Here is a 25,013-nt window from a genome sequence, read left to right on the forward strand (position 1 = left end):
TGTTCACTGGCCTATCTGCAGAGCCCAGCACAGTGCCTGGCACACAGTGGGTGCTCAATAAATAATTGTCAAAGGGAGTGCCTGGGTGGCTCAGTGGGTTAAGTGTCTGCCTTTGGCTCAGGTCACGATCTCAGGGTCCTGGGATTGAGCCCTGCATCAGGCTCCTTGCTCAGTGGGGAGCCTGCTTCTCCCTCTCCCTCTGCCGCTCCCCCTGCTTGTGCTCTCTCGCTCTCTCCCTCTCAGATAAATAAAAAATTAGAGATAAATCTTAAAATATTTGTCAAAGGTGTAGCTCTAATCCTGCCACCTCTCACCAGCCCAGTGAGCACTCTCTCTCTTGCTGGCCTTGTCCTCGGGCTGGGTGGAAAGGGGGGCCCAGGGAAGAGATGTCACCTGCTCCGATGATCTGTGACACGTGGCCTGGACATTGGCGTGTCCCCTCTGGTCCTTGGGGGCAGCTGGTTAAAGGCATTGCTCCCCGCTCCCTTTCTTTCTCTTAGCTGCCAAGATCTTATTAGCCCTGTTTACATGGCCAGGATGTCGAGCGATTAATTTTTAATGGCTTGGTTTATTGCATGTTTGAATGGTTTATTGAGTAATTCCCACATTTAAGTGATTAATTCCCCAGAGTTCAGAACGACTGGTTAGTTTTACATTAATCAGGGTTTCTGAATGCCAAGAGACAATCAATCAATCCTCCCTGCCAGGAGAGTAATGTTAAAATACCTCAAGGTACAATGGAGTTAAGAAAAGGAGTAATTAAAACCCTGTCTTCCCCTCATGCAAATTTGATGTCTCTCTCGATCTCTGTCTCTCTCCCTTCTACTTCTCCTCCCCCTTCCTCAGTGAAGGCACTCCCTGAACCCAGCTGCCCTTTGGAAGGATCAACTCTACCCTGTCCTTGGACTTCCTATGATGAAGTTTAGTCCATCTGCCTCCGGAGATGGGATCTGCTCAGCTCCCTGCCCCCAGGAGGGGACTCTGGAGCTGATAAGGCCTGTTGCAAAGCCCCGGTGTCTGTTCCCCCAGCTTGGTTCCTGATGTATAGGGAAGCGCCGAGAACCATATCTGGCCTCATGATAAAATGTCTGGTTTCACCTGGTAGCCCAGCAGATGGGATCTCCCCACAGGAGGCCAGGGGAAGGTGTTTGGGATGGGGGCTTTGCCTTTGGACCCTACCATGGATCCCCTGTGGCCTCGTCAGCCACGAAGAGGAAAGAAATGTGAGCTGCTTTTGTATCTATATGGGTTCCCTACAGCTGCTATGGCCAAGGACCACAAACTTAGTGCTTATAAACAAGGCAGATTCATTACATTATGGTTCTGGAGGTCCGAAGAACAAAGGGAGTCTCATGGGCTCAAATCAAGGTGTTGGCAGGGCTGTGATCCTCTTAGAGGCCCTAAGGAAGTTTCCACTCCTTGCCTGTCCCAGCTTCTAGAGGCCGCTTACGCTCGTGAGCTTGTGGCCCGGTCCTCCATCCCCAGACCCAGCAGTGTCACTGCTTTTCTAGATCGTTCTCTGACTCTGACCTTCTTCCTCTCTCCTCCACATTTCAGGGACCCTTGTCATTCCCTGGGGCTCACCCGGGTCATCCACACTGTGTTCCCCATCCCAAGATCAGATGATTAGTAGCCTGAATTCCTCCTGTAACCTTAATCCCCCTCGGCCACCTAACCTAACCTGTCTGCCCATTTGGGGATCGGGACACAGGCGACTTTGTGCTGTGCCAACCACAGCAGGGAGAGGCTGAGAACAAGGTGGCTGTTGGGTTAGAGGTATGAACTCTGGAGCTGGAGACTCTGGGTTCATATCCCAGTTCAGTGCTCAGTAGCTGTGGGGACTTGGTGAGTTTCCTGCCTGTGCCTCTGTTTCCTCACATAAACACCTGAGGCCGGTGATGCTATCCAGCCTGCAGGGTGGCTGTGCTCATGTGCTCCTGTGGCTTGGGGGTCGTGGGAGGTGTGTGCAGGGTGAGCCGTGATTGAGTGCTGACATCCAAACACGGACTAAGGTTCCCACGTCACGAGGGCTCCTTAGGGTCCAGCGAGAATGTAGATAAAGGTGTTGAGTTCCTTACAAAATGTTTCCAACCAAACACAAGGCATTTTTTTAGGGTCCCCAGAGGGAGCCTTGGAGGACACACCCTGGAGTGCCTGTGTGCATAAATACCGTGCAGACCCGGAGGAGCGAAGACCCGGGGTAGACAGCTAGCAGTAAGAGGCCCCACTGACCAACGGGAGCTAATGCAGTATGGTTCTGCAGTCCTTCCTGTAAGCAATCTTGCTTGTCCTTTCAGCATCCATGAGAGGTAGTTGTTCTCATCTGAAAAGGAAGGGCTAGAGAACCAGTTAACATGAGCCCCTTGGTTAGCCGCAGCAGTGGTTTACCCTGGGCTCTGGAATCCTGATCGCCCCGGAGACTTGGAGTCTTGGAGCCAATGCCCTCATTGAGGTAAACTCTAATCCCTGCATCTGTACAACGGAGATGGTCCTATTCCCTTGTCATTGGATTATATCGCATTTAAATGAGATAACATGTGGGCAGGGCCTTGCCTCAAGCCTGGCACAGTGTAAGCACCAACAGGTGTTCTGGGTCATGGTTGTCTGTGGAGGAATGAGTTCCCATGTGGGAGTTGGCTGGTGCTAGAAGCTTTCTGGAGTGAAGGCTTGATTTGGATAGTAAAGGCTGGAAAAGTGTCAAGGAAGGGAATTTCAAGGAGAGAAGAGCTGAGGAATGGACACAAGACTCACAAAGCAAATACAACACAGCTCTTGCTTCAGATGCATGGGGAGGGGACCGAGAGGTGAGGTCAGCTGGCAGCCAGAGCCTGGTGCCTTCCTACGTCAAGCAGAGTTCACACTTCCTCTTGCTTATTGGCAGCAGAGCTAGTGAAGGGTTTTGAGCAGGGAAGTCACCAGAGGCTGATAGAAGAAACATTAGGAACATGGGAGTGGAGTCCCTATAGAACTATCATGCTGCCAGCTAGCTGGTGTGTGTGTGTGTGTGTGTGTGTGTGTGTGTGTGTGTGTGTGTGAATGTGTAAGATTTTATTTATTTGAGAGAGAGTGGGTGCTTGCATGCAGGAGCCCAAGCAGGGGGAGCGGCAGGCAGAGGGAGAAGCAGGCTTCCTGCTGAATAAGGAACCTGATGTGGGGTTCAATCCCAGGATGCCAAGATCGTGACCTGAGCTGAAGGCGGACGCTTAACTGGCTTAACCAATGGAGCCACTCAGGTGCCCAAGCTGATGTATTTTAAAAATTGTATTCATTCAACATAACTTGATTTAACAAAAATAGGCCAGGTATGTAGTGGGACCATGGAAGCAAAAGACAAAAACTTGACCACCCTGGGTCCTAGAGTCTGGTGGCCCTTGGAAGACAGACAACACCCCAGAAGACACACAGCATCATTCAGTATTGGGATAAGTGCTGCTGTGATTCTGGCTGGGAGCAGAGCAGGTGGACAGGGAGAACTTCGATGGGGCAACCCTTGAAACCAGATGGTCATGGCGAGAAGCTGCTGTTTCCAGAACTGGTGGAACAGGTGTTCCAGACAGAGGGCACGGGGAAGGCAGGGCTCCCAGGGAGGATGGGGTAGGCTGTGTCCTGGGGAAGGAAGGAACAGAGAAAGGTCAGTGGGGCTGGAGGCCCATGCACCGAGGGAGAGGGTACAATATGATGTTGGAAAAGCAGGCAAAGTTTTCCTACGGTACAGAGTCTAGAATTAATTGTGGTTTGTTCTCGGGGTGCCTGGGTGGCTCAGTGGATTAAGCCTCTGCCTTCAGCTCGGGTCGTGATCTCAGGGTCCTGGGATCGGACCCCGCGTCGGGCTCTCTGTGCAGCACAGAGCCTGCTTCCTCCTCTCTCTGCCTCTCTGCCTACTTGTGATGTCTGTCTGCCAAGTAAATAAATAAAATCTTTTTTTTAAAATAGTATTTAAAACTGTGGTTTGTTCTGATGCCATTCAACTTTTTTCTCCACTGGATTAGTCTCATCAGCACAAAACCAACATATTATTTCTCGTCTATTAAGAAAAAAAAAAAAAAACCTCAGACTCCCCGGGGCCTCATATCTCTCCACATCTATTGTATTTCTCGGCTTCCTTTCACAGCAGAACTCATCAAAATCGTCTATGCTCACTGTCTCTGATTTCCGTCTTCCCATCCTTTCTTTTCCTGAAAGCTTTTAATTTTAAGAACCGTTCGTACTTAGCAAAGGTGCGAGAACAGTTCAATGCACTCTCAAAAGCCCTTCACCTCTACTCAATAGCCAATATCTTCTACCACATTTGCTTTGTGGTTTCTTCTGTGTACACGTGCTGCGTTATTTTCCAGATCTGCTTGAAAGTAAAGTGCATGGCGTTTTACCTTCAATACTTCTTCCTGCATCTCTTTAAAATCAAGGTTATATTATCCTTCAAAACCACAACATAGTGATCGAATGCAAGAAATCAGACGTTGCAGACACAACCCGTGTTCAAACGTCACCAATAATTCCCCAAATATTCTTTTAAAAAATTCATTTAAAAGATTTGCTTGGAAACCAGCATCACCCTTTTTGATGTGATTCCACATGTAACCAAGATATAATCCAGTTCTTCCGTCCCCCCAGATTCCTCCATGCCCTTATGTAGTCAACCCTTCCTACCACCCCCAGCCCTTAGCAACCACCGGTCCATTCTCTGTGTTGATAGTTCTTGCTTTTTTTCCGGAACGTGCTAGAAATGCAAGCATACAGCCTGTAGTTCTGGCTTCTTCCGTTTTGCATGCTGGTTTTGGAAGTCCTGCATACTATTGTACAGGTCCATAGTTTTGTTCCTTTCTACTGCTGAGCGGGACAGCGTTGGATGGACATACCCTAGTTTATCCTTTCCTCAGCTGGAAAACACTTAAGTTGTTTACACTTGTGGGTGATTTTCATTGGTGTAAACGTTTTCGTGTGAACATAAATTTTTATTTTTCTTAAGAATCGGATTGCTGGGTTGATGGGTAGGTGGATGTTTAACTTCGTAAGAAACTTCCAAGCTGTTTTCCTGGTTAAACCTTTTTATGCTCCCATCAGCAGTGTATGAGAGTTTCAATTCTTTCACATCCTTGCTGGTGACTGTCATTGTTCTTTTTTTAAAAAAATGTAGCCTTTCTAATTTGTATGTAGTAGTATGTCATTATGGTTTTACTTGGCATTTCCCTAATGACTAATGATGCTTAGCATCTTCTTGTGTCATTATCATCTATAGAGCTTCTGTGATGAAGCGTCCAAATTTTTGCCCATTATTTAAAACGCTCATTTTTTAATTATTGAATTTTGACAGTCCTTTATATATTCTGGATATAAATTCTATATCAGAAATGTGATTTGCAGATATTTTCTACCAGTCGTGTGGCTAATGTTTTTCATTCCCATTGTAGTGTCTTTTAGAGAACAGAATTTTGGGGGCACCTGGGTGGCTCAGTGGGTTAAAGCCTCTGCCTTCGGCTCAGGTCATTATCCCAGGGTCCTGAGATTAAGCCCCACATTGGGCTCTGTGCTCAGTGGGGAGCCGGCTCCCCTCTCTCTCTGCCTACCTCTCTGCCTACTTGTGATCTCTGTCAAATAAATAAATAAAATGTTAAAAAAAATTGTCTGCTTTCTGCTCAGGTCATGATCTTGGCACCCTGGGATCAAGTCCCACTTTGGGCTCTCTACTTGGCGGGAAGCCTGCTTCTCCCTCTCCTACTCCCCCTGCTTGTGTTCCCTCTCTCGCTGTGTCTCTCTCTCTGTCAAATAAATAAATAAGATCTTAAAAAAAAAAAAAGAACAGATTTTTTTTAAAGTCTTGAAAATGTTTTAAAAAATCTTTCCTTTTGTGGATTGTGGTGTCATATCTAAGAACGCCTGGATGTTCTTAGATAAGGTCATAAGATTTTTTTCTTATGATTTCTCTTATAAGCTTTACAGTTTGGGTGTTTTTTTTTTTTTTAAGTAGGTTCTGCACCCAGCATGGAGTCCAACACAGAGCTTGATCTCATGTCCCTGAGATCAAGAGTCGGATGCTTAACCGACTGAGTCACCCAGGCATCCCCCGTTTGGGGTTTTATAAATATAGTTTGCATGATCTATTTTCAGATAATTTTTTGTGTAAGAGGTAAGGAATGGGACAAGGTTATTTTCTTGTTCACAGCTTCAATTTTTTTCCAGCACTGTTCATTGAAAAGACAACTTTTCAGCACTGCATTGTTCTACCTGGCATCTTTGTCAGAATCCTTGGCCAAACCTGTCGCAGTCTGTTCCTTACCACTTGTCTGTGTGGACATCCGTACACTGATATCATACCATTTTGATGACTATGGATTTACAGAGGGTCTGAAAGTCAATAGTGTGAGTTTTCCAACTTTGTTCTTTTTTCAAAATTGTTTTGGACGTTCATTCCTTTGTCATCCTATATAAACTTGAGAGTCAGGCTGTGGATACCTGCAAACAAAACTCTGAAGGGATTTTGATTGGGATTGAATCAGTAAAATCAGTTTGGGGAGAATTGGCATCATAATGATATCGCATCTTCTCATCCATGAACAGAGCATCTCTATTTACTCAGGTTTTCCTTGGTTGCTTCCATCAGTGTTTGTAGTTTTCAGCATATTTTATGACACATTTTGTTAGATTTATGCCAAAGTCTTTTACGGTTTTTGATGCTATTATGAATGGCACTGTTTTTTAAATTTTTGACTTTTAGCTGTTTGTTGCTGGTATGTAAAATAAAACTGATTTTTAAAATATGGAACTTGAATGATGTGACTTGGCCAAGCTCATTTATTAGTTGTAGGATTCTTTTTTTTTTTTTTTTTTGCAGGTTCTTTGAGACTTTCTACATAGGTAATTATGCCTTCTGTAAACAGGGGCAGTTTTATTTCTTCCTTTGCAATTTGTATGCCTTTTCTTTCTTGTTCTTGCTGCATTGACCTGGGTAGGACTTCTGGTTCATTTTGAGCTAGGAGTGGTGAAAGGTGACATTCTCACTGTTTCTGATCTTAGGGAGGAAAGTTCCAGTATTTCACCATTATCTGTAGGTTTTTTCCTAGATGTCCCTTATCAGATTAAGAAAATTCACTTCTAGTCCTAGCTCCTGAAACCTTTTATTATAAATGCACATTGAACTTTATGCAGTGGTTTTTTTTTCCTTCGAGATAATCATGTAGTTTTCTTCTTGGTCTGTTGGCAGGTCAAATTATAATGACGTTAAAATAATGAGCCAGCCTTACATCTCTGAGATACACCCCGTTCAGCTGATATGTGTTATTCTTTTTATATATTGCTGGGTTTGCTAATATTTTATTGAGAAATTGTTTTGTATCTATGTTCGTGAAGGATTTTGGTTTATAGGTTTTTTTTTTGTAATATTTTTGATTTGGATATCAGGGTAATGCTGTCCCCACAAAATGAACTGGGATGCATTCTCTCCTCCTCTTCTGCTTCCTGGAAGAGATTCTGTACAACAAGCTTTGCATCCTCCTTCAGTGTTTGGTTAAATTTACCAGTGAAACCATCCGGGACTTTCATTTCTTTGTTGTAAGGTTTTTAAACTAAAAATTCATCTCTTTCTTAGTTTGAGGACTATTCAGCTTATATATTTCTTTTTGAGTCAACCGTGGTAGCTTCTGTCTTTGAAGGACTCTGTTCATTTCACCTATGTTGTCAAACTGATAGGCAGAAAGCTGTTCATAATATTCTTTTTTCATGTCTCCTGGATTAGAAGTAATGTCACCTCATTTCTGATACCAACCCTTTGTGTCTTTCCTTTTTTTTTTTTCTTCTTGGTCTGACTGGTGGTTTATTAATTTATTGATCTTTTCAAAGGAGCGACTTTTGGTTTTATTGAGTTTTCTCTATTGGTTTCCTGTTTTCATTTTCAGTGATTTTACTCCTTAACATTTTCTCCCTCTGCTTGGTTTGGGTTTAATGCATGCTTCCTTTTCTGGTTTTCTGAGTTGGGTGGTTAGCTTATTGGCTTGAAACCTTCCTTCTTTTCCTCATAGGAATATTTAATGCTATAAATTCCCTCTGAGCACTGCTATAGCTGCACCCCACCCCTTCTGATGGGTTGTATTTTTATTTCCATTCATTTCAAAATATTTTCTAATTTTTTTTCTTTGACCCATGAGTTATCTAGACTTGACTGTTTAATTTCCAAAGGTTTGGGGATTTTCCTGCTATCATTCTGGTTTTGACTTCTAGCCCAATTCCTTTATGATGAGAGAACATGTTTTATATGATTTCAATTCTACATTTGTCAAGTTTTGTGTCGGGGCTCCTAAGATAGTTTATCTTGGTGAGGGTCCCATGTGCTTTGGGAAAAGAATGTGCATTCTGCTCTTATTTAATGCAATGTTATATAAATGTCAGTTGGAAAATCAGCAACGATACAGAATTTCTGAGCAGCCAGCCAGCTTGGCTGGTCTACTTTTTCTTTCAGTTACTGGAAAAGGAGTCGAGACCTACAGGTTGAGTGGTGGATTTTTCTGTTTCTCTTTCTGTATCTTTTAGTCTTTGCATAAAGAGTTTTGAATACCTGTTCAATGCATACACATTTAGGATTATTATGTCATTTTGGTTAATAGATCTTTTACCATTATGCAACACCTGTCTTTGTTCCTGGTGGTATTCTTTGTTCGGAAGCCAACCTTGTCTGATGCTAAGGTGGCTGCTCCTGCTTTCATTTGATTCATTCTTACATGGTTTAGTTTTTTTTATTTCTTTGACTTTTTAGCTAATTTTTATCATTGTATTTAAAACGGATTTCTTTTAAAAAAATACTTATTTGTTTATTTGACAGAGAGAGAGAAAAAACACAAGTAGGCAGAGAGGCAGGTAGAGGGAGAGGTAGAAGCAAACTCCCCTCTGAGCTGGGATCCCAATGTGGGGCTCGATCCTAGGACCCTGGGATCATGACCTGAGTCAAAGGCAACTGCTTAACTGACTGAACTACCCAGGCACACCTAAAGTAGATTTCTTGTAGACAGTCTACGTTAAGTCTTAAGTCGTTTTGTTGTTATTCCAACTGACAATCTCTACCTTTCAATTGATGTGGCTTGGGGCTTATTTTGGTGTAATTGTTGATTTGGTTGGATATAGGGCTACTCTTTGTGTCTCTCCTTCCCTGCACTGTTTTTTTGTTTCTCTGTTCCTTTTTTCTTGCCCTGTTTCAGATTATTTGAATGTTTCTTGGTGTTCTGTTTCACTTTATCTATTGGACTTTTGGGTTTATCGCTCTGTATTATTATATTTTTTTATTGCTTGCTCTTGGGATTGCCATGGATATACTTAGCCTTTCTTTTAAATTAAAAAAAAAATTCTAGCTAGCCTTGAACAGTATAATTAGAGTTAGTGTTTACACTTCACATAGCATGTAACACTTGCAACCATGTAGATCCCTTTCCCCACCTCCTTTCTCGTGGGACTTACATGTTTTCCGTCCATATACCCTGGAAACACCACCACATGTTGTTTTAATTTTTTGCTTTCAATGCCCATATCCATTTTTTTAAGATTTTTATTTATTTATTTGATAGACAGAGAGAGATCACAAGTAGGCAGAGAGGCAGGCAGAGAGAGAGGGGGAAGCAGGCTCCCTGCTGAGCAGAGAGCCCGATGCGGGGCTCGATCCAAGGACCCTGAGATCATGACCCGAGCTGAAGGCAGAGGTTTAAACCACTGAGCCACCCAGGTGCCCCGCCCATATCCATTTTTAAGAGGAAAAATGATCCTTTTATTTTTGCCCAGATATTGACGAAATCTGCTGTTCCTCCTTCACTCCTGGAGTTCTAGATTCTGGTGTCATTCTCCTTCAACCCAAGGAACTTTCCTTAACATTTCTTTTTTCTTTTATTTATTTACTTTCATCATTAGCATTTCTGAAAGGAGTACTGTTGGGGATGAATTTTCTTGGTTTTCCACTGAGAGTGTCTTATTTTGTCTTCATTCCTGAGGGATACTCTTGGTGGGTATAGAATTTTGTGATGACATTTCTGTCTGATGACAAGTCTGCAGTTTGCCTAATTGCTGTCCTCTGCCCCCCATATTTACAATGTTTTCATTTTTCTCTAGAGGCTTTTAAGATGAAGCAAGAGAAAACTTCAGTATTTGGTAGTAGAATACACTGTGTCTACACATGGGTCTCTGTGTTTTGTTTTTAAAATTTCTTCTCTTTGGGATGTGCCGAGCTCCCTGAATTGGCAGATTTATGTCTTTCACAGAATCTGGGAAATTTTTCAACGTCATTGCTTCAAATATTTTGTACTGTGCTGATCTTTCTTCTCTTCTTGTGGGACTTCAATGACATGAATAGTAGATGTTTTTATAGTGTCCCATGGGTCTCCAAGGCTCTTTTTGTTACATTACTTCCTTCCTGTTTTTCAGATTGAGCAATTTCTGTTGATATCTTAATTTATCTTATTCATCACTCTGCCACCTCCATTCTACTATGGAAAATACTTCTCAAAAGATTTCAGATATTATGCATACCTCTTGGTTCTTTTTATAGAATCTACTTCTCACTGAGAACACCTGTCCTTCCCCCCACTCCCAGAGCATCTACCTGTACATCTGTTGTAACCGCTGCTCGGACGTCTTCAGTAATTCCAGCGTCTAGGTCATCTCAGGGTTGGCATGTATCTCTTTTCCCTGAAGGATTAGTTAGGTTGCTCTCATTCTCTGTGTGTTCAGTAATTTTGGTTTCTACACTGGATATCCTGAATCTTCGGCTGGGAGACTCCTCTGGAGAATGCTTGTGTTCTTGGTTCTGTTTTAGTGTGCAGCAGCCCAGCTGGGCTCAGGCTATACTTGGTCTTCTTCTATGGGTGGTGGTTCTCATGTCAGTTCCACTCGTAGGGGCTTTGCAGTGCTGCTTTGGGTCCCTCCCTTGCACGCACTTTTACATCTTAGGGCCTTGAGCAGGTTCTTACCTGAACGAGGGGAGTCCCTTCTCTGCTGTCTTCCTTCCATCCTCTTTGACTTACAAGCATCCCCCTTCCTGATGTTGTGGCCAGAAGACAAGTCTTCCCTTGGTCTTGGAGGTCAGTTATCTTTTCCTGAAGCTCTGCTGGGAACCCATCTCAGGCCAACACTGCAAGAGAGAAGGGGAAATCGAACAGATGAGAACTTCACCCCCTAGGTGTGTTGCTTCTCTAAGTTTTGATTCTTCTCTTTAATCTGCCTGTTTTGCCTTTTCCTTTGCTCTTTGCCTTGTGTTGGATGTTGTTAGTTTTATCCAGTGGGAGGCAGGGCTGTGGTGCTCTGTCCCAGTCTATACCAGAAGCTTGCAATAATGTTCTTCATGGTAATTTTATTTCTCTGATCCACAGCTGGAAAATGTACCTTGTGTTGGTGACCCTGTCCTTCCATTTTGAACACTTAACATTTCTTTTGTGACATGCACTTTTGGCAGAGCAGGGGGCCATTGTTGTAGAATCTCTGTTCCCACACGCCATTGGTAACACTCTGATGAAACTCTTGCCAAGGCTACTGGTGACTTCTGTGTTGCTAAAGTCCACAGATACTTCTCAGTCTTCATCTAATTTCCCTCTTCTTGACATATTTTCTCTGCTTGGCCTCTGGGATGCCTTCTTACCCCTTAGCCACTCCTTCTCACCATCTTTACCATTTCCTTCTCAATGCCCAGCCCCTAGACCTCAAATTACCCACAGGCACTGGTCTTGATCTACCCCCAAGTCTCTTCATGAGTTCATCCATCCCCAAAACTTGCAATTTCATCTGCTCAGTAAGTTCCAATTATATCTTCAGCTCAGACATCTGCAGACTTTGCCTCCAAGACATCATCATGTGTACTAATAGGCATTGTAAACTGTTATCAAGTCCAACATTAAAAAACCCCAATTTATTCCCTGTCCCAGACCTGCTCCTTCTATAGTCTTGTCCATCTCAGTAAGTGGCTACTTCCTTCTTCCAGATTTTCAGGCCCCAGATCTTGGTGTTTTCCTTCATTCTTCTCCTTGTCTCATGCTCCACTGTAATAGCCCTTCCTAAATACCTCCAGACTCTGCTTGTCTTCCACCCTCTTTCTGGCTGCCACTGTAATGCAGGCCACCATCATCTGTTGTGTCCTTTCCCTCCCCTGCTTCTATCTTGACCCCTGTGCTCTGTTTTTCATATCAGCCCAAGTGGTGTGTGTGTATATGACTCAAGTCAGATCATGTCATTCCTCTGTTTAAGCTCTCCTGCCCTGCTGGTTTCTCCTGTCTCTAAATAGTATGAAGGCCTTCAGGGTCCACCCAACATCTTTGGCACCCTTCCCTTAGCCCACTATATACATCTCCACTATATGGTCCTCCTGGCTCTTCTAGAACACATGCACTAGTTTCTTCCTCAGGGCCTTTACACCTGCTGTCCCTTTGGCTTGGACACTTTTCCAGGTAATTGCATACCTTATTCTCTCACTCCTGTTCTGTATTCACAGGTCACCTGATAGCGAGGCCTCTCCTGACTGCCCCATCCAGAACAACACCACACCTCTGTGCTCCTGATTCTCCCCATCCCTCTTACCAGATTTTATTTTTCCTCATTGTACTGAGTCCCACTCCCCTCCCCCCAGCATGGTGTATTGGATCTGGTGCTTACTGACAATCTTTCTCTGTAGGGCATAAGGTCCAGGAGGGCAGGAACCTCTTGGTCAACTTGCTCTAGAATGGCTCTTGGTACATTATAGGTGCTCCGTAGGAATTTGTAGAATTGGTGACTCCATAAAAATGCTTTTGGATATGCAGATTTTATCTCTGTCCTTGGAGCTGGGCTCCGTGTCATCCCCCAGACTTTCTTCCTACGTCATGGCCCAGGAGAGGAATGATGCACTGCCTCCTGCCTTCTGCTCACAGGCCAGGTCTCTTGGGCCACCAGCTTGGTGTCCCTCCACCACCACCCCCAACTCAGTGAGCATCCTGACACACAACCACGGTGGAGGTCATTCCAGCAGCCTGTCCTCTGATTCAGAAGGCCAGGGTCAGGGAAGCATCCATCACTGAGTCCACTCCTGTGAGGCAGGGAGGTTAGTAGATGTTATCCTGGCGCCTAGTTCTCCCTCACTGGGTGATTGAGGGTGAGGAATCCAATGTTTAGCCCACCAGCAGGCCAAAGAGGTCGGCACCTTGGCTCTAGCTCTCTTACTTTCTGCTCTCTCCTGTGTGATGTCAGAGTTATTTCAAGGTAGTAAGGCTTTGTCACAGCCCCAAGGTTGGTGGTGGTGGGGAGCCACTGGCCAGGGCCAGGCGGTGGCTGTCATGCCCCGCAGTGACGTGTGTGCACAGCTCCTGCCCAGAACGGAGGCAGAACACACTGCTGGTAGAATGACAGCCCCAGAAATCACCTCCGGGCTGCGCTGCCTTCCCGGCTGCCTCTGTAACAAGAAACACCCACATGCATTCCAGGCATGGAGTCTGCTGTGTGACAGTTCGTGTTCTGTAAGGTGATGGCATCAACTTTCTTGGGTCCCCACACCCACGGGTTTTTTTCCCTTAACATTTTTTACTGAGAATAAAAATCCCTCATTTTTGTGTATAGTTGCAAGAGTTAAAAAACACATCTGGTCACATGCTTGCCCTCACGACCCAGACCTAGCACAGTCCGTCACCCCCCCAAATCCTGCCCTGACCCTTTGTGGCCACCTCCTCTCTCCACCCCTGGCCACTGGCACCCACAGATCTGTTTTCTTTTCTCTTTTTAAAGATTTTATTTATTTATTTGGCAGAGAGAGAGAGCGAGAGAGCAAGCGCATAAGCAGGGGGGGCCGCAGAGAGAGAGGGAGAAGCAGGCTCCCCACTGAGCAGGGAGCGCTATGCGGGGCTCGATCCCAGGACCCTGGGATCATGACTTGAGCTGAAGGCAGAGGCTTAGCCAACTGAGCCACCCAGGCGCCCCCTGTTTTCTGTCCTTATAGGTTTACCTTTTCTGGAATTGCCACGGGAATTGAATTGTCCAGTTGTTGCCTTTCGAGTCTGGCTTCCTTCCTGCAGTGCTCTGGAGACTAACTCGTTATCACACGTACCACTTGCTCATTCCTGTTTGTTGCCGAGTATGACTCCACTGAATGGAGATTCGCTCATCCATTCTCCAACTGAAGGATCATTAGGTGGTCACTAGGCTTTGACGATTATGAATCAAGCGATTATAAGGGTGTTTGGATGAATGTAAATTTGCATTTCCCTTGCGGGAACACCCCGGAGTGGGAATCCTAGGTATGGTGGGTGTCCATTTACCTTGATATGTGAAGCTGCCACACTGTTTCCCAGAGTGTTTTATTTTACATTCCCACTGGCAACATATGAGGGCTCTAGGCCCCCCCACGTCCTCGACCTTCACTGGGTCTGGTCAGTGTCTAACCTTGAGCAGTTCTCCTAGCCAGGTGGGGCCATCTCTTTGTGGTTTTAACATTCATTTTTCTAGTAACTCTTTTCATATGTTTTCCTTGCCATCCGTATAACTTCTTCTGTGATATGTTTGAATCTTTTGCCCACTTGAACTATTAGATTGTTTTTCTTCCATTGGTTTTTGTGAATTTGTTCATTTTAATTTTTGAGAGCAAGTTGCTTATTCAATATGAGATTTGCAAATATTTTGCCCAGTCTGTAGCTTGTCTTTTTGTTCCCTTCACAGTACCTTTCAAAGTGCAAGTTTCTGGGGCGCTTAAGCACCTGTCTTCGGCTCAGGTCATGATCTCCGGGTCTTGGGATCAAGCCCTGAGTCAGGCTTCCTGCTCAGCAAGGAGTCTGCTTCTCCCTCTCCCTCTGCATACCCTCACTGCTTGTGCACTCTCCCTCAAATAAATAAAATCTTTTTTTTTAAAGTGCACATTTCTTAAATTTTGGCAAATTCCAGCCCATCATTTTGTTCTCTTATGGACCAAGCAAATGATATTCTGTCTAAGAAAATCATACTGCATTGAGCTCACAGTGATTTTTCTCCTCTGTTACTTTTAAAAGTTGGATTTTAGTTTTAGATTGTATGGTTAGATCTATCATTCATTTTGAGTTTTTTTTAATAAGGTGTGACGTACGGCTTGGGGTTCATTTTTTTGGATGTGGATATCCAGTTCCTCACCATTTACTGTAAAGACGGTTCGACCTCCCTTCCCTTGTTTCTGCACCGTGTCAAACTTGGGGAAGGTCTGTGTCTGGGTTTGTCATTCTGTCCCCTGTGTCTCTGGGACTAACCTTTCACCGGTGCCACATTGTCTCGGCTCCTGCAGTTTTGTAGTAAGTCTGGAAATCAGGTAGTGACCACACCTACCTCTCCAGCATGGTGGTTCTTTTTTTTTTTTTTTTTTAAGATTTTATTTATTTATTTATTTGACAGACCAGAAGTAGGCAGAGAGGCAGGCGGGGCGGGGGGATGCAGCCTCCCTGGTGAGCAGAGAGCCCGATGCGGGGCTTGATCCCAGGACCCTGGGATCATGACCTGAGCCGAAGGCAGAGGCCCTAACCCACTGAGCCACCCAGGCGCCCCCAGCAAGGTGGTTCTTATTCTCCTCACTTTCCAGGCATCGAAACTGACCAGGATCAAGGTCAGACACCCCACGTACCACTTTTCTTAGGCAGTAACTTCGTCGCCTAGCTCCTCCTCAGAGCCTGCTTCTCAGGCTTAGCCTGATGCTCAGAGTGTAGCCTTTGGAATCTGCTTTGGGTGTAACTGTCACTCGCTGGTCAGCTGCGTGGCCCTGGGAAAGTAACTTCAAACCCCCCCGTGCCTCAGTTTCCCCACTGGTAAAATGGGGGAAACAGGGGTACCTGCCTTACAGGTTGCGGTAAAGATGAAATGATCAACCACTCATGCTATGTGAAAAGGCATCCGATCATTTCTGACCAGCAGGCACGGCAGATGCACATGGTTCGACCTCCCATGTGAGGTATTTCTCCTGGCACTAGACAGAGGGCGTGCACCCCAGGAATGGTAGCTCTGCTGGTCCTCATTGTCGTTGTCATTTTCATGGTGGTTATGACTGTTTTTGCTGCTGTTGCTGCTAAGCTATTATTGCGGAGAACGGTGGGCCCTGAGGCTGATGACCCAGAGTTCTCAAATCAGATGGCCAACCACCATTGAGAGCTTCCTGGGTGAATGTTGCTTGCAAAGGCTGCCAGGAGCAGCAGGGCCCAACCTCTGCTCCTGTGGGGTGGAAGCGTGCCCCTGGTGTAACAGATGAGTGTGCAAAGTACAATGGGAGAGGTGGGTGGGAAGGAGGGCTTGGCAGGACTTTGAAGGCAGGGCTTTGTAGGATGATTAGGAGTTTGGGATGGGAAGAATATTGCAGGCACAGCTTGTACAAAGGCTTGGAAGGGGAAATGGACACACTTTAGGGGAGCCTGAAGTTTGATTCTGGGGTAGAGAGTGGGTAGCAGCCCACGGTGGCCTGGAATAACCCCCCGTCCTTTCTCTCCACAGTCAAGTCCAGGAGACCTCTCCCACTTCTGCCTTCACCATGGCCTCGAGAACCATTATAATCGACCATGGGTCTGGCTTTCTGAAGGCTGGCTTGTCTGGGTGGAATGAACCCCAAATGGTCTTCCCGAGCATCGTGAACTACGTCCCATGCAGGGAGAATCCTGGCCCCAGCTATGCCCAGAGGCGCGTGAGTCTGGGCATCGACATTTGCCACCCTGATACCTTTAGCTACCCCATCCAGCGTGGCCGTATCCTCAACTGGGAGGGCGTGGAGCACATCTGGTCATTTGTGCTGGAGAGACACAGACGGGAGCATGAGGACTTCCCTGTGATGGTCACAGAGTCCCCTCTGAAAGAGCCTGCAGACCGACGGAAGACCCTGGAGGTAAGATGAATGGGAACTAGCCTGGCATTTTGCATTCAGATATGGCCCCAGGGGCTATAGGGAGTGCTTAGATCTTCCTCTAAATCAAGGTTTGGCAAACTACAGCTGGTGGGCCCAACTGGCCCGCCATCTGTTTTTATAAATAAAGTTTTATTGGAACATCGCCATGTCTACCCTTTCACATACTGTCTTTGGCTATTTTCACACCATATCGGCAGAGCCGTGACGGTTACAGCAGAGACCTTATCTATACTATATAAAGGCTAAGAAACCTCTTTACTGTAGGTTTGCTGGATAAACTAGTTAAAGCTGGATTTCAGAGAAGCAACAAGTCATACTTTAGTGTAAGCATGTCCCAGGTATTGCACAGGACATACATATATGAAAACATTATTTGTTGTTTGTCTGAAAGTCGAATTTAATTGGGCAGCCTGTATTTTTAATTGCTAAATTTGGCAACCCCAACTGTCTAGCTTTTATAGAAAATGCTTGCCAACCCCTGCTCTAAATAAATCAGAAGATCCTGGAGAGTTTTAAGTGGGATTCGTATTTCATTTCCTATTTGACAAAGAGGGACTGGGCTTCTATTTGGGAAGTGGATGGAGGCAGGACGGTATTCTGGAGTGTGGGCGTGGGGGAGCTCCTTCCCCCTCAGTAGGGCAGATGGGTCTTCTGGGGCCTGAAGAGGTGGCTTCATGGCCAAAGGCCACGGAAGCGCAGACTAGTGCTGCCTTTCTGTGTCTATAGGGTCAGAAACCTGGGATGCAGTTGGAGCCGGGGAATGAGGGAGGCAGTGGGGGTGCTCTGTAAAGATCTGGGTGGGGGCGGTGGGTGGGGGAGAAGAGCAGCCTAGGGACTTTGCCAAAACCTAAATGTCAGCATTCCAGTTTTGTCTTGATGTGTGGAGAAAAAAAGGCTTCAATTACCAGGAGGTGAGAGTATGTTATCTCCTCGCCTCCCACCCACCCCTCCTCCCTTCCTTCCTTCCTTCCTTCCTTCCTTCCTTTCTTCCTTCTTCCCCCTCCTTTTCTGGAGGCAGTGGTGGATAAGATGCACACGTTTCTTGCCTAATTTCTTCTTCTGTCTTCTAAAGAAATGGGTCAGGCAGCAGATCGGCCACTTGGCCGTAGCCCCGCTGGTCCCGCTCCCATAGCCAAGCATCTCAGCACCGTAGCTGACAGCTCCTCCCACCTCTCCACAAAAAAACAGTCTTCTGAACAGTGGGGGTCCTCAAACAACTGCTTCCCCCCAGCCCCCGGCAAAGGACTCCACCCCCTCAGGGCAGCGCCACCCCCTCCAGTCCCTGGGGGACACAGGTGTGCCCCCGCTTCAGTTCTGACAGCTTAGCATGCAGCTCAGTCTTGGGGAAAACAGAACCCAGAAATGGATCGGGGCCTTTTTTGCGGGCGAGATACCCTAGTGGCGCTTCTCCCTTCTTGCAGATTATGTTTGAGTTACAGGATGTGCCGTCCATCCTGCTGGCCGACCAGCTGGAGATGTCCCTGTACGCCTCCGGCCTCCTGACCGGCGTGGTCGTGGATTCCGGCTACGGCCTGACCCGCGTGCAGCCCTTCCACCTGGGCCGCCCCTTGCGGTCCTGCGGCAAGACGCTGGAGTTCGCGGGCCAGGATCTGTCGGCCTATCTCTTCAAGAGCCTCTTCAAGGAGGATTGTAATCGCCACAACCTGTTCCAGCTGGAGACGGTGGCCACCACCCAGATGAGCAAGTGCTACGTGCCCCAGAATCTGGCGGAGGCCCTGGACTTCCGCCAGAGCCTGCCGAGCGGCTCGGATGAAAACAACACCTACCAGCTTCCCGACGGCACCCCAGTGGAGCTGACCCCCATGCAGCGGCTGGCCCCCGAGATGTTCTTTAGCCCCCAGGTGTTCGACCTACAAGGGCCCGGCATCTCCCAGGCCGTGGTGGAGGCCATCCTGGCCTGCGAGGCGGCCGTGCACCCGCTGCTCACCTCCCACGTGATGGCCTGCGGGGGCAACACCCTGTACCCCGGCTTCACCAAGCGCCTGTACAAGGAGCTGATTGCAGAGCATTTCTCCTCCACCAAGGCCACCATGTGGGTGGGTTCCAACAGGAACTTCAGCGTCTGGCTCGGAGCGTCCGTGGTGGCCCATCTGTCTTCCTACAAGTCCGAGTGGATGACCAAAGAGGAGTACGAAGAGAGTCAGCGGCTGTGACCTGTTGGCAGCTCCAGGGACCTGGCCCCCCGTCCCCAAAACTCGGGGGATTAATTTCCAGTGACAGGGTCTGGGGTTAGCAGTGAGCTGGCTTTGGAATTCCAAGGTCATGAGGGTATTTTTTTAGGTTCTAGGGTTTTATCTTGTTTCAAGAGTGGGATCCAGCCTAGATGGGGACAGGGAAGTCCTCCGGGGACGGTGTCTCCGGGGGCTGGTCTGTCATTTGGAGCGGAGTGGCCAGTGATCATCTTCAAATCGCCACTTTCTTTTTGCTGGCGTCTTCCGTAGGCTGTCCTGTTCTCAGTTCAGTAGGTTTTAACCGGGGCGGGAGAGATGGGACCTTCTGCTGGGGTCCCCGTTATTTTTGACTAGGAGTTGGGGGGTGGGATAGGAGAGATGAAGTTTTTCTAGTTTTACTCATTCTCTCTGGCCAGGGAGAAATTGCTGTAGGTGAGCCCAAGGGGCAGCCCTCCCGTGGCCAGGGCCTTGTTTTGTATCTGCAAATAAACAACTTCTTTGGAACCGTGCTGGCTTATGTCATGGATGGCGGTGGGGGTGGGGGTGGGGGGGGACTGTCTCGAGGGGAGACGCAGAGTGTGAGGACATGAGGACCAGCGTGGGTCTGGGGCAGCCTCTGGGGATGCACTGGGCAGGATGGACAAGGGCCCAGAGTGCCCTGCTCTTCCTCGGCCGCAGTCTCTCTCAATCCCAGCTCTTTCAATATTCTGTTAAAGTGTGAGTTTCTACTGGTGTGATATTTATTTGGTAGATATTGGAGGGACTGTGGGGTGAAAGATACCAGAGGTTTCCGGTTTCAAGGAGATTGCAGTCCACTGTGGGGACATGGGCAGTAGATAAGGAAATCTATTTGAGGCGTGAAGAATGAAATAAGGAATGCACCGAGGTCACTTGCTCTGGGGGATGGGGGCTGTCTACTTTCGATGGCATAGCCTGAGAGGAGACCGCTGGGGACCACGGGTGGTGGGTCACCGCCCCCTCCTTCCTGGACACACTGTGAGGTTACACTTACCAGCACCCCACTGTAGTTAGGTAGGGTCAAGTGACCATGCGGTAGGTGCTGGCCAGTTTAGTGAATGCCTGACCCTTAAAATAGCCCTATCAGTCTGCAGGGTGTGGAGGATCTAATGGGGGGAGGGCAGAGCTGCAAATGGAAGGAGGCTGAATGACCGGCTGGAGCATAGACCCCTCCCCCTCCCCAAGCCCCACCCAGCCCTACTGCACTGCACTGGGACATGAGGAAACATCTGCCATGTCCCCCCACTGAGATTTGGGGGTAATTTGTTACAGTAGCTGTTTTGCAAACCCTGACTAATATGCAGAGAGAACTAACTATTTAACAAGATTTTTTTTTTCTGGTAAGTGGCGAAAGTGGGGTTGGAATCATCTGGGTTCTCAACCAGTATGACTGCTTCTTAACTAGGCTCTCAGTTCCCTAATGTTAATGGAATAAAGAGTACAGTGGGCAGGAGATTGCAGCCCAAGGAACCATGAGGTTCCAGACACAGGAGGGGGAGTTTGAAGGCCACAGTCCAGCTCATGTTTTCTTTGTCACATGAGCCATACTGTCTCAGCTACAGCGTTATCCCTAAACTTGAGACACCAGTGGTCCCCAGGAGGGGAAGTAGGACCTGTAGTAGAACAATTCAGAGCCAGCTTGGCCTGGGCCCCAGGGACTCTGTCAGATTTGAGTTACAGGTGGCCCTGTCATTAGCTAAGCTACCTTGGGCAAGTTGCTTAACCTCTCTTGAGTCTGCTGGGCATAAAATAGGGAATAATATTTGTTTCCTCAGGGATTTGGGGTTAAGGATGAGCTAAGATGAAGAAAGAGAAGTCTCTTTTTGTTTGTTTATTTTTTGGCTTAAAAATATTTATTTATTTGCTAGAGAATGGGGGAGAGAGTGAGAGAAAGCACAAGCAGGGGGAACAGCAGAGGGAGAGGGAGAAGCAGACTCATCACTGAGCAGGGAACCCAATGTGGGGGCTCCATCCCAGGACCCTGGGATCATGACCTGAACCGAAGGCGGATGCTTAAACGACTGAGACACCCAGGCGCCCTGAGAAGTCCCTTTGAAAACTAGAAGATGTTATTGAGATAGGAGAGGTGACTTTAAATTTTATAATTTGGTATTGCATTCCTCTTAATCAGGAGTATGAATAACAATGGCAGTCATCAGTCACCGTGCATTACAAATGGAGTCACATTCAGTCCTCATATACACACTGTGATATTTGTCCCTGTTTACACATAAGAAAACCAAAGCTGAGTGATGTGAAGCTCTTGCTCAAGTTCACACTCAAGGTTAGGCTGATAAAGGATTGACACAGTTAGGAATAGATTCAGCATTTCTAGAAAACTAGACTAGAAGTGGCTGAAACATATGGGGATTTCTTTGTCTGATGTGACAAGCAGGCAGTCCTGAAGAACAGAGGTATGTCTATATCATCAAGGACCCTTTCTGTCTTCCAGTTTTTCCAGTTTTAGTGTGTTATCTCATGAGCACAAAATGACTGCAGCAGCTCCATACATCACATCTATAGCCCCTGCTAGAAAAGGAAGGGTGAAAGGAGTGTGCCATCTAGTCGATCTCTTTATAATAGGAAAGTCTTAACTAGCAGACTTCTGCTTATGACCTAGGGCATCTGTCCCTTCACAGAGAAGGGATTTGAACGTAGGTCCATCCATACCCATGTGGTTCTCCACAGTGCCAGACTGCCATCCCAGTTTTCTGGGCCCTGTTAGACCTGTTGGCTTGAGAAATGAAAATGTGTGATTTTTTCAGGCATGAGTGAAAGCTGCTTTTGGGTGGCAATCAAGTGTTGACATACTGAGTAGTAATCTTTGTGCTCCAAACTGGTTTATCTGTATGCTCCTGAGCTTTAAAAGGCAGAAGGGGGGAAACTCAGAAATGAGTATGAGGAGAAGGGGGATCTGGAGAAGAGATGGGCAAGGGGTATTTTTTTTTTTTCCTTATTTAGCTCTGGGCAACTGTCATCAGGACTCTTTTCTCATTTTATTTCTGAATGTAACATTTAACCTTTCTGTTCAAGCATCAAATCTGGCTGCCTGGTGTATAATTACGAACTTTTCTTCGCTTTCTCTCCCCCCTCCCCCACCCCGAAAGCTTTTAAAACTCCCTCGCTGGGTACCATCTTTCTCCTCCGACTCTCCAATTAAATTAAAAATAGCAGCTCTGTGGGGCTGTGCAGGGCCATCAACCTAACGTGGATCTGCTGGCATGCCAGGCCTGGTAGGGCGGCGAGTGGTGCCCAGAAGATGCCTGCCGGCTCCAGCATGGCCTAGCAGCTGCTCAGAGCTGGGGGACGCTTCTCCTCCACAAGGGGTCTGAGGCAGCCTGCCAGGGGCAGCCAGGTGCAGGAGGGTGGGAGGCAGGGTCTTGGCAGCTGGGGTGGGGCTGGTGGAGGGGACAAAGAGAAGGGTCCTGAGGTGGGCTGTTCCTGGCTGTGAGGGTACAGTCCTGCCAGTTTCTGCTGCCAAGGCTGGGGGCTTGAGACCCTTGGGTTTGGGTTTGGGTGGAGTTTGGATGCCCAAGTTCCCTGAGGTCACCCTGGTAGAAGCATTAGGTTCTGGTGATGTGGAGGACAAAAGGAATACCTGTATCCTCCTGGCCCTAAGAGACACTGTCATTGCCTCTTCCACCTCTGGGTCCCCGTCCTTTAGAGAAGCAGATGGTGACATGGATGAGGACTCAGACTTCGAAGCCAGACTGTCTGGGTTGGCGTTCCTGCTGGGCTGCTTTCTGGCTCTGTTGCCTTTGGGGAGGATACTTAACCCCCTGTGCCTCAGTTCTCCCATCTGTAAGACGGACCTGGTGAAGAGGTCCCTCAGGGTGTTTTTGATGCTTATCATGTGAGTTAACACGTACAGCTTTGCAGGTGCCAGACACATGGGGCATCTAGTATTATTGTACATTATTATTATAACTGTTATTATTTCTATCAACCAGCTCTATCAACCAAGTCCTCAGGCAAGAACCTGGCTCTTCTGTTTATTTTTGCTTGCTCACATGCAGGAAGTTGCTAGTGATACCAAATGGATAAAACACCGTAAAGTGCTAGCTTACTTTCCAGGGGGACATGTTTGCAGGGCAATTTCTTGTCTGAGTGATGGAGCAGAATCACATTCTGTCACCGAGTGGCTGGCTACAGGGAGAGGCAGTTGCCAGAGGGGTCTTCCATAGGAAGGGATTCCTGAGATGATTCTGGCCGAGGAGCAGGACTTAGCAAATGCTGTTCCTTTTGTTTGGAATGCTTGTCCCTGCAACAAGCCCCATAGCTGTCTTTGACAACCAGGTATCCGGGGTTAAATAGACAGGGCACTTAGAATGGCTGGAGAATGAGGGCAGTAGGTAGTGGGGACAGGTGGAGGGAGGTGGGGCCAGTTCTTGAAGGACACTGATTGTCACACCAAGGAGTGAAGGCGTCAGAACTGTAAGCAGAATCATGACATCACTTGGATTGGAGCTCTGGGTATAGCTTGGAGAATGGCCTAGAGAGGGAAGAGACCAGAGCAATCACATAAATCAGGAAAACACTCATTCTATTAGACTCTAGGCTAAAGGTTCTGTGCCATCCAGACCCTGGTCCACTCTGATGCTTTAGACTGGGGACAGAGTATGGGTGGTACTTGGGAGGTGGCTGTAGGTTTGAGGGACCATCAGATCTTCCATCCTGTCATCTGGCAGCTGTCTGGTAGCTGTCAGTTTTAGAACACTGCGACCTGCGTGGTAGTGGGAGAGGCAGCCTGGGGTGCAGGACACGGGAGAGTGGTCTCCAAGGTGAGAGGCTGAGTTGGATTCCTGTGCAGGGCAAGAGCGTGCCCTGCCAGGGGAAAAAGAGAGAGAGAGAGAGAGCCCTGCCGGGGTGCCTGGGTGGCTCAGTAGGTTAAGCCTCTGCCTTTGGCTCAGGTCACGTTCTCAGGGTCGGTCCTGGGATAGAGCCCTGCATAGGGCTCTCTGCTTTCTCCCCCTCTCTCTGCCTGCCTCTCTGCCTACTTGTGACCTCTCTCTGTCAAATAAATAAATAAAATCTTAAGAGAGAGAGAGGGCCCTACCTCATCCAGGAGTCTGTGCTGGGCTGTGTTCTTTTTAAGCAATGCAAATGCTGGACAGCTCCTGGGGCTTCTCACTTTCTCCCGCTTTCTTCTCCATCCCAGAGCCAACAATTGCCTCTAACAGAGGAAGCTGGTTGACCAGGGGGGAGCTCAGCTCTGGGAGTCAGACTCTGGGCTTGACTCTGTTTCCCACCACATGCTGTATCACCTGGGGCAAAGAACTGCCCTCTCTGGTTCCAGGCCTTATCTATAAAGAGATAATTATAGTACCCTACCTCACCAGGCTGATATGGGGCTTAAAGTCACTTATCCATTCAATGAATATTTATTAGGCACCTACCTTGTTCTGAGAGCCCTTTTCTAGGATCTGTTAAATAGAGGAATATTTATAAAGTGGCTTATCACAGTGCCTGGCACATAGTAGGTGCTCAGTAAGGGTTAAGTTTCTCCCTGCGCCCCTGCTCTGCAACAAAAAACCGGGATTAAGGACTCTTGGAGCTATCAACCAATCCTTGTCTTCACAAAGCATGCCCTGAAGCCGTAGCCTGCTGCCAGCTAAGATGCCTTTTCATCCTGTCCTTTTGATGAACTTTTGCACTAAGATGTTAGGATCTTGATATACAACCCCTCCCAGGCATCTTTGGCTTCTTAAAGAGGCCCTAAAATCAGAGTGTGAAAGGTGGGTCCAACTCTTTTCTGTAATTAAGACAGAGTTCACTGGACTCACCCAAATTCAGGCCACTTCCTTGGATCCTCGAATATTGTCTCCCTCCAGGGAGAGAATCATGCTTAACCTAGCAAGGGCAAACACTGAGAAGGTTGAAGACACAGATTCATTTCGATGAGCCTTCTGGAACCCCGGCCGGGGGCTCGCCGCTGCCCAAGATAGACCTGATTCCCACGGCCCCTGGATTCCATGAGG

The 25,013-nt window shown here is 47.2% G+C and overlaps 1 protein-coding gene across 2 annotated transcripts in view; it reads left to right on the top strand.

Moving 5' to 3' along the window:
• The window catches only part of ACTL8 (actin like 8), a 66,459-nt gene extending 47,005 nt beyond the window's left edge, over positions 1–19,454 (top strand). For both annotated transcript variants that reach the window (XM_082684439.1, XM_082684440.1), the window contains exons 2-3: positions 16,420–16,804; positions 18,247–19,454. In XM_082684439.1, coding sequence (XP_082540565.1) covers positions 16,457–16,804; positions 18,247–18,999 — 1,101 coding nt within the window. In that variant the 5' untranslated portion in view covers positions 16,420–16,456 and the 3' untranslated portion in view covers positions 19,000–19,454. The remainder of the gene's footprint in view (positions 1–16,419; positions 16,805–18,246) is intronic.
• Positions 19,455–25,013: the final 5,559 nt, after the last annotated feature.

This window comes from Mustela nivalis (genome assembly GCF_964662115.1).
Source record: "Mustela nivalis genome assembly, chromosome: 10".
NCBI lineage: Eukaryota > Metazoa > Chordata > Mammalia > Carnivora > Mustelidae > Mustela > Mustela nivalis.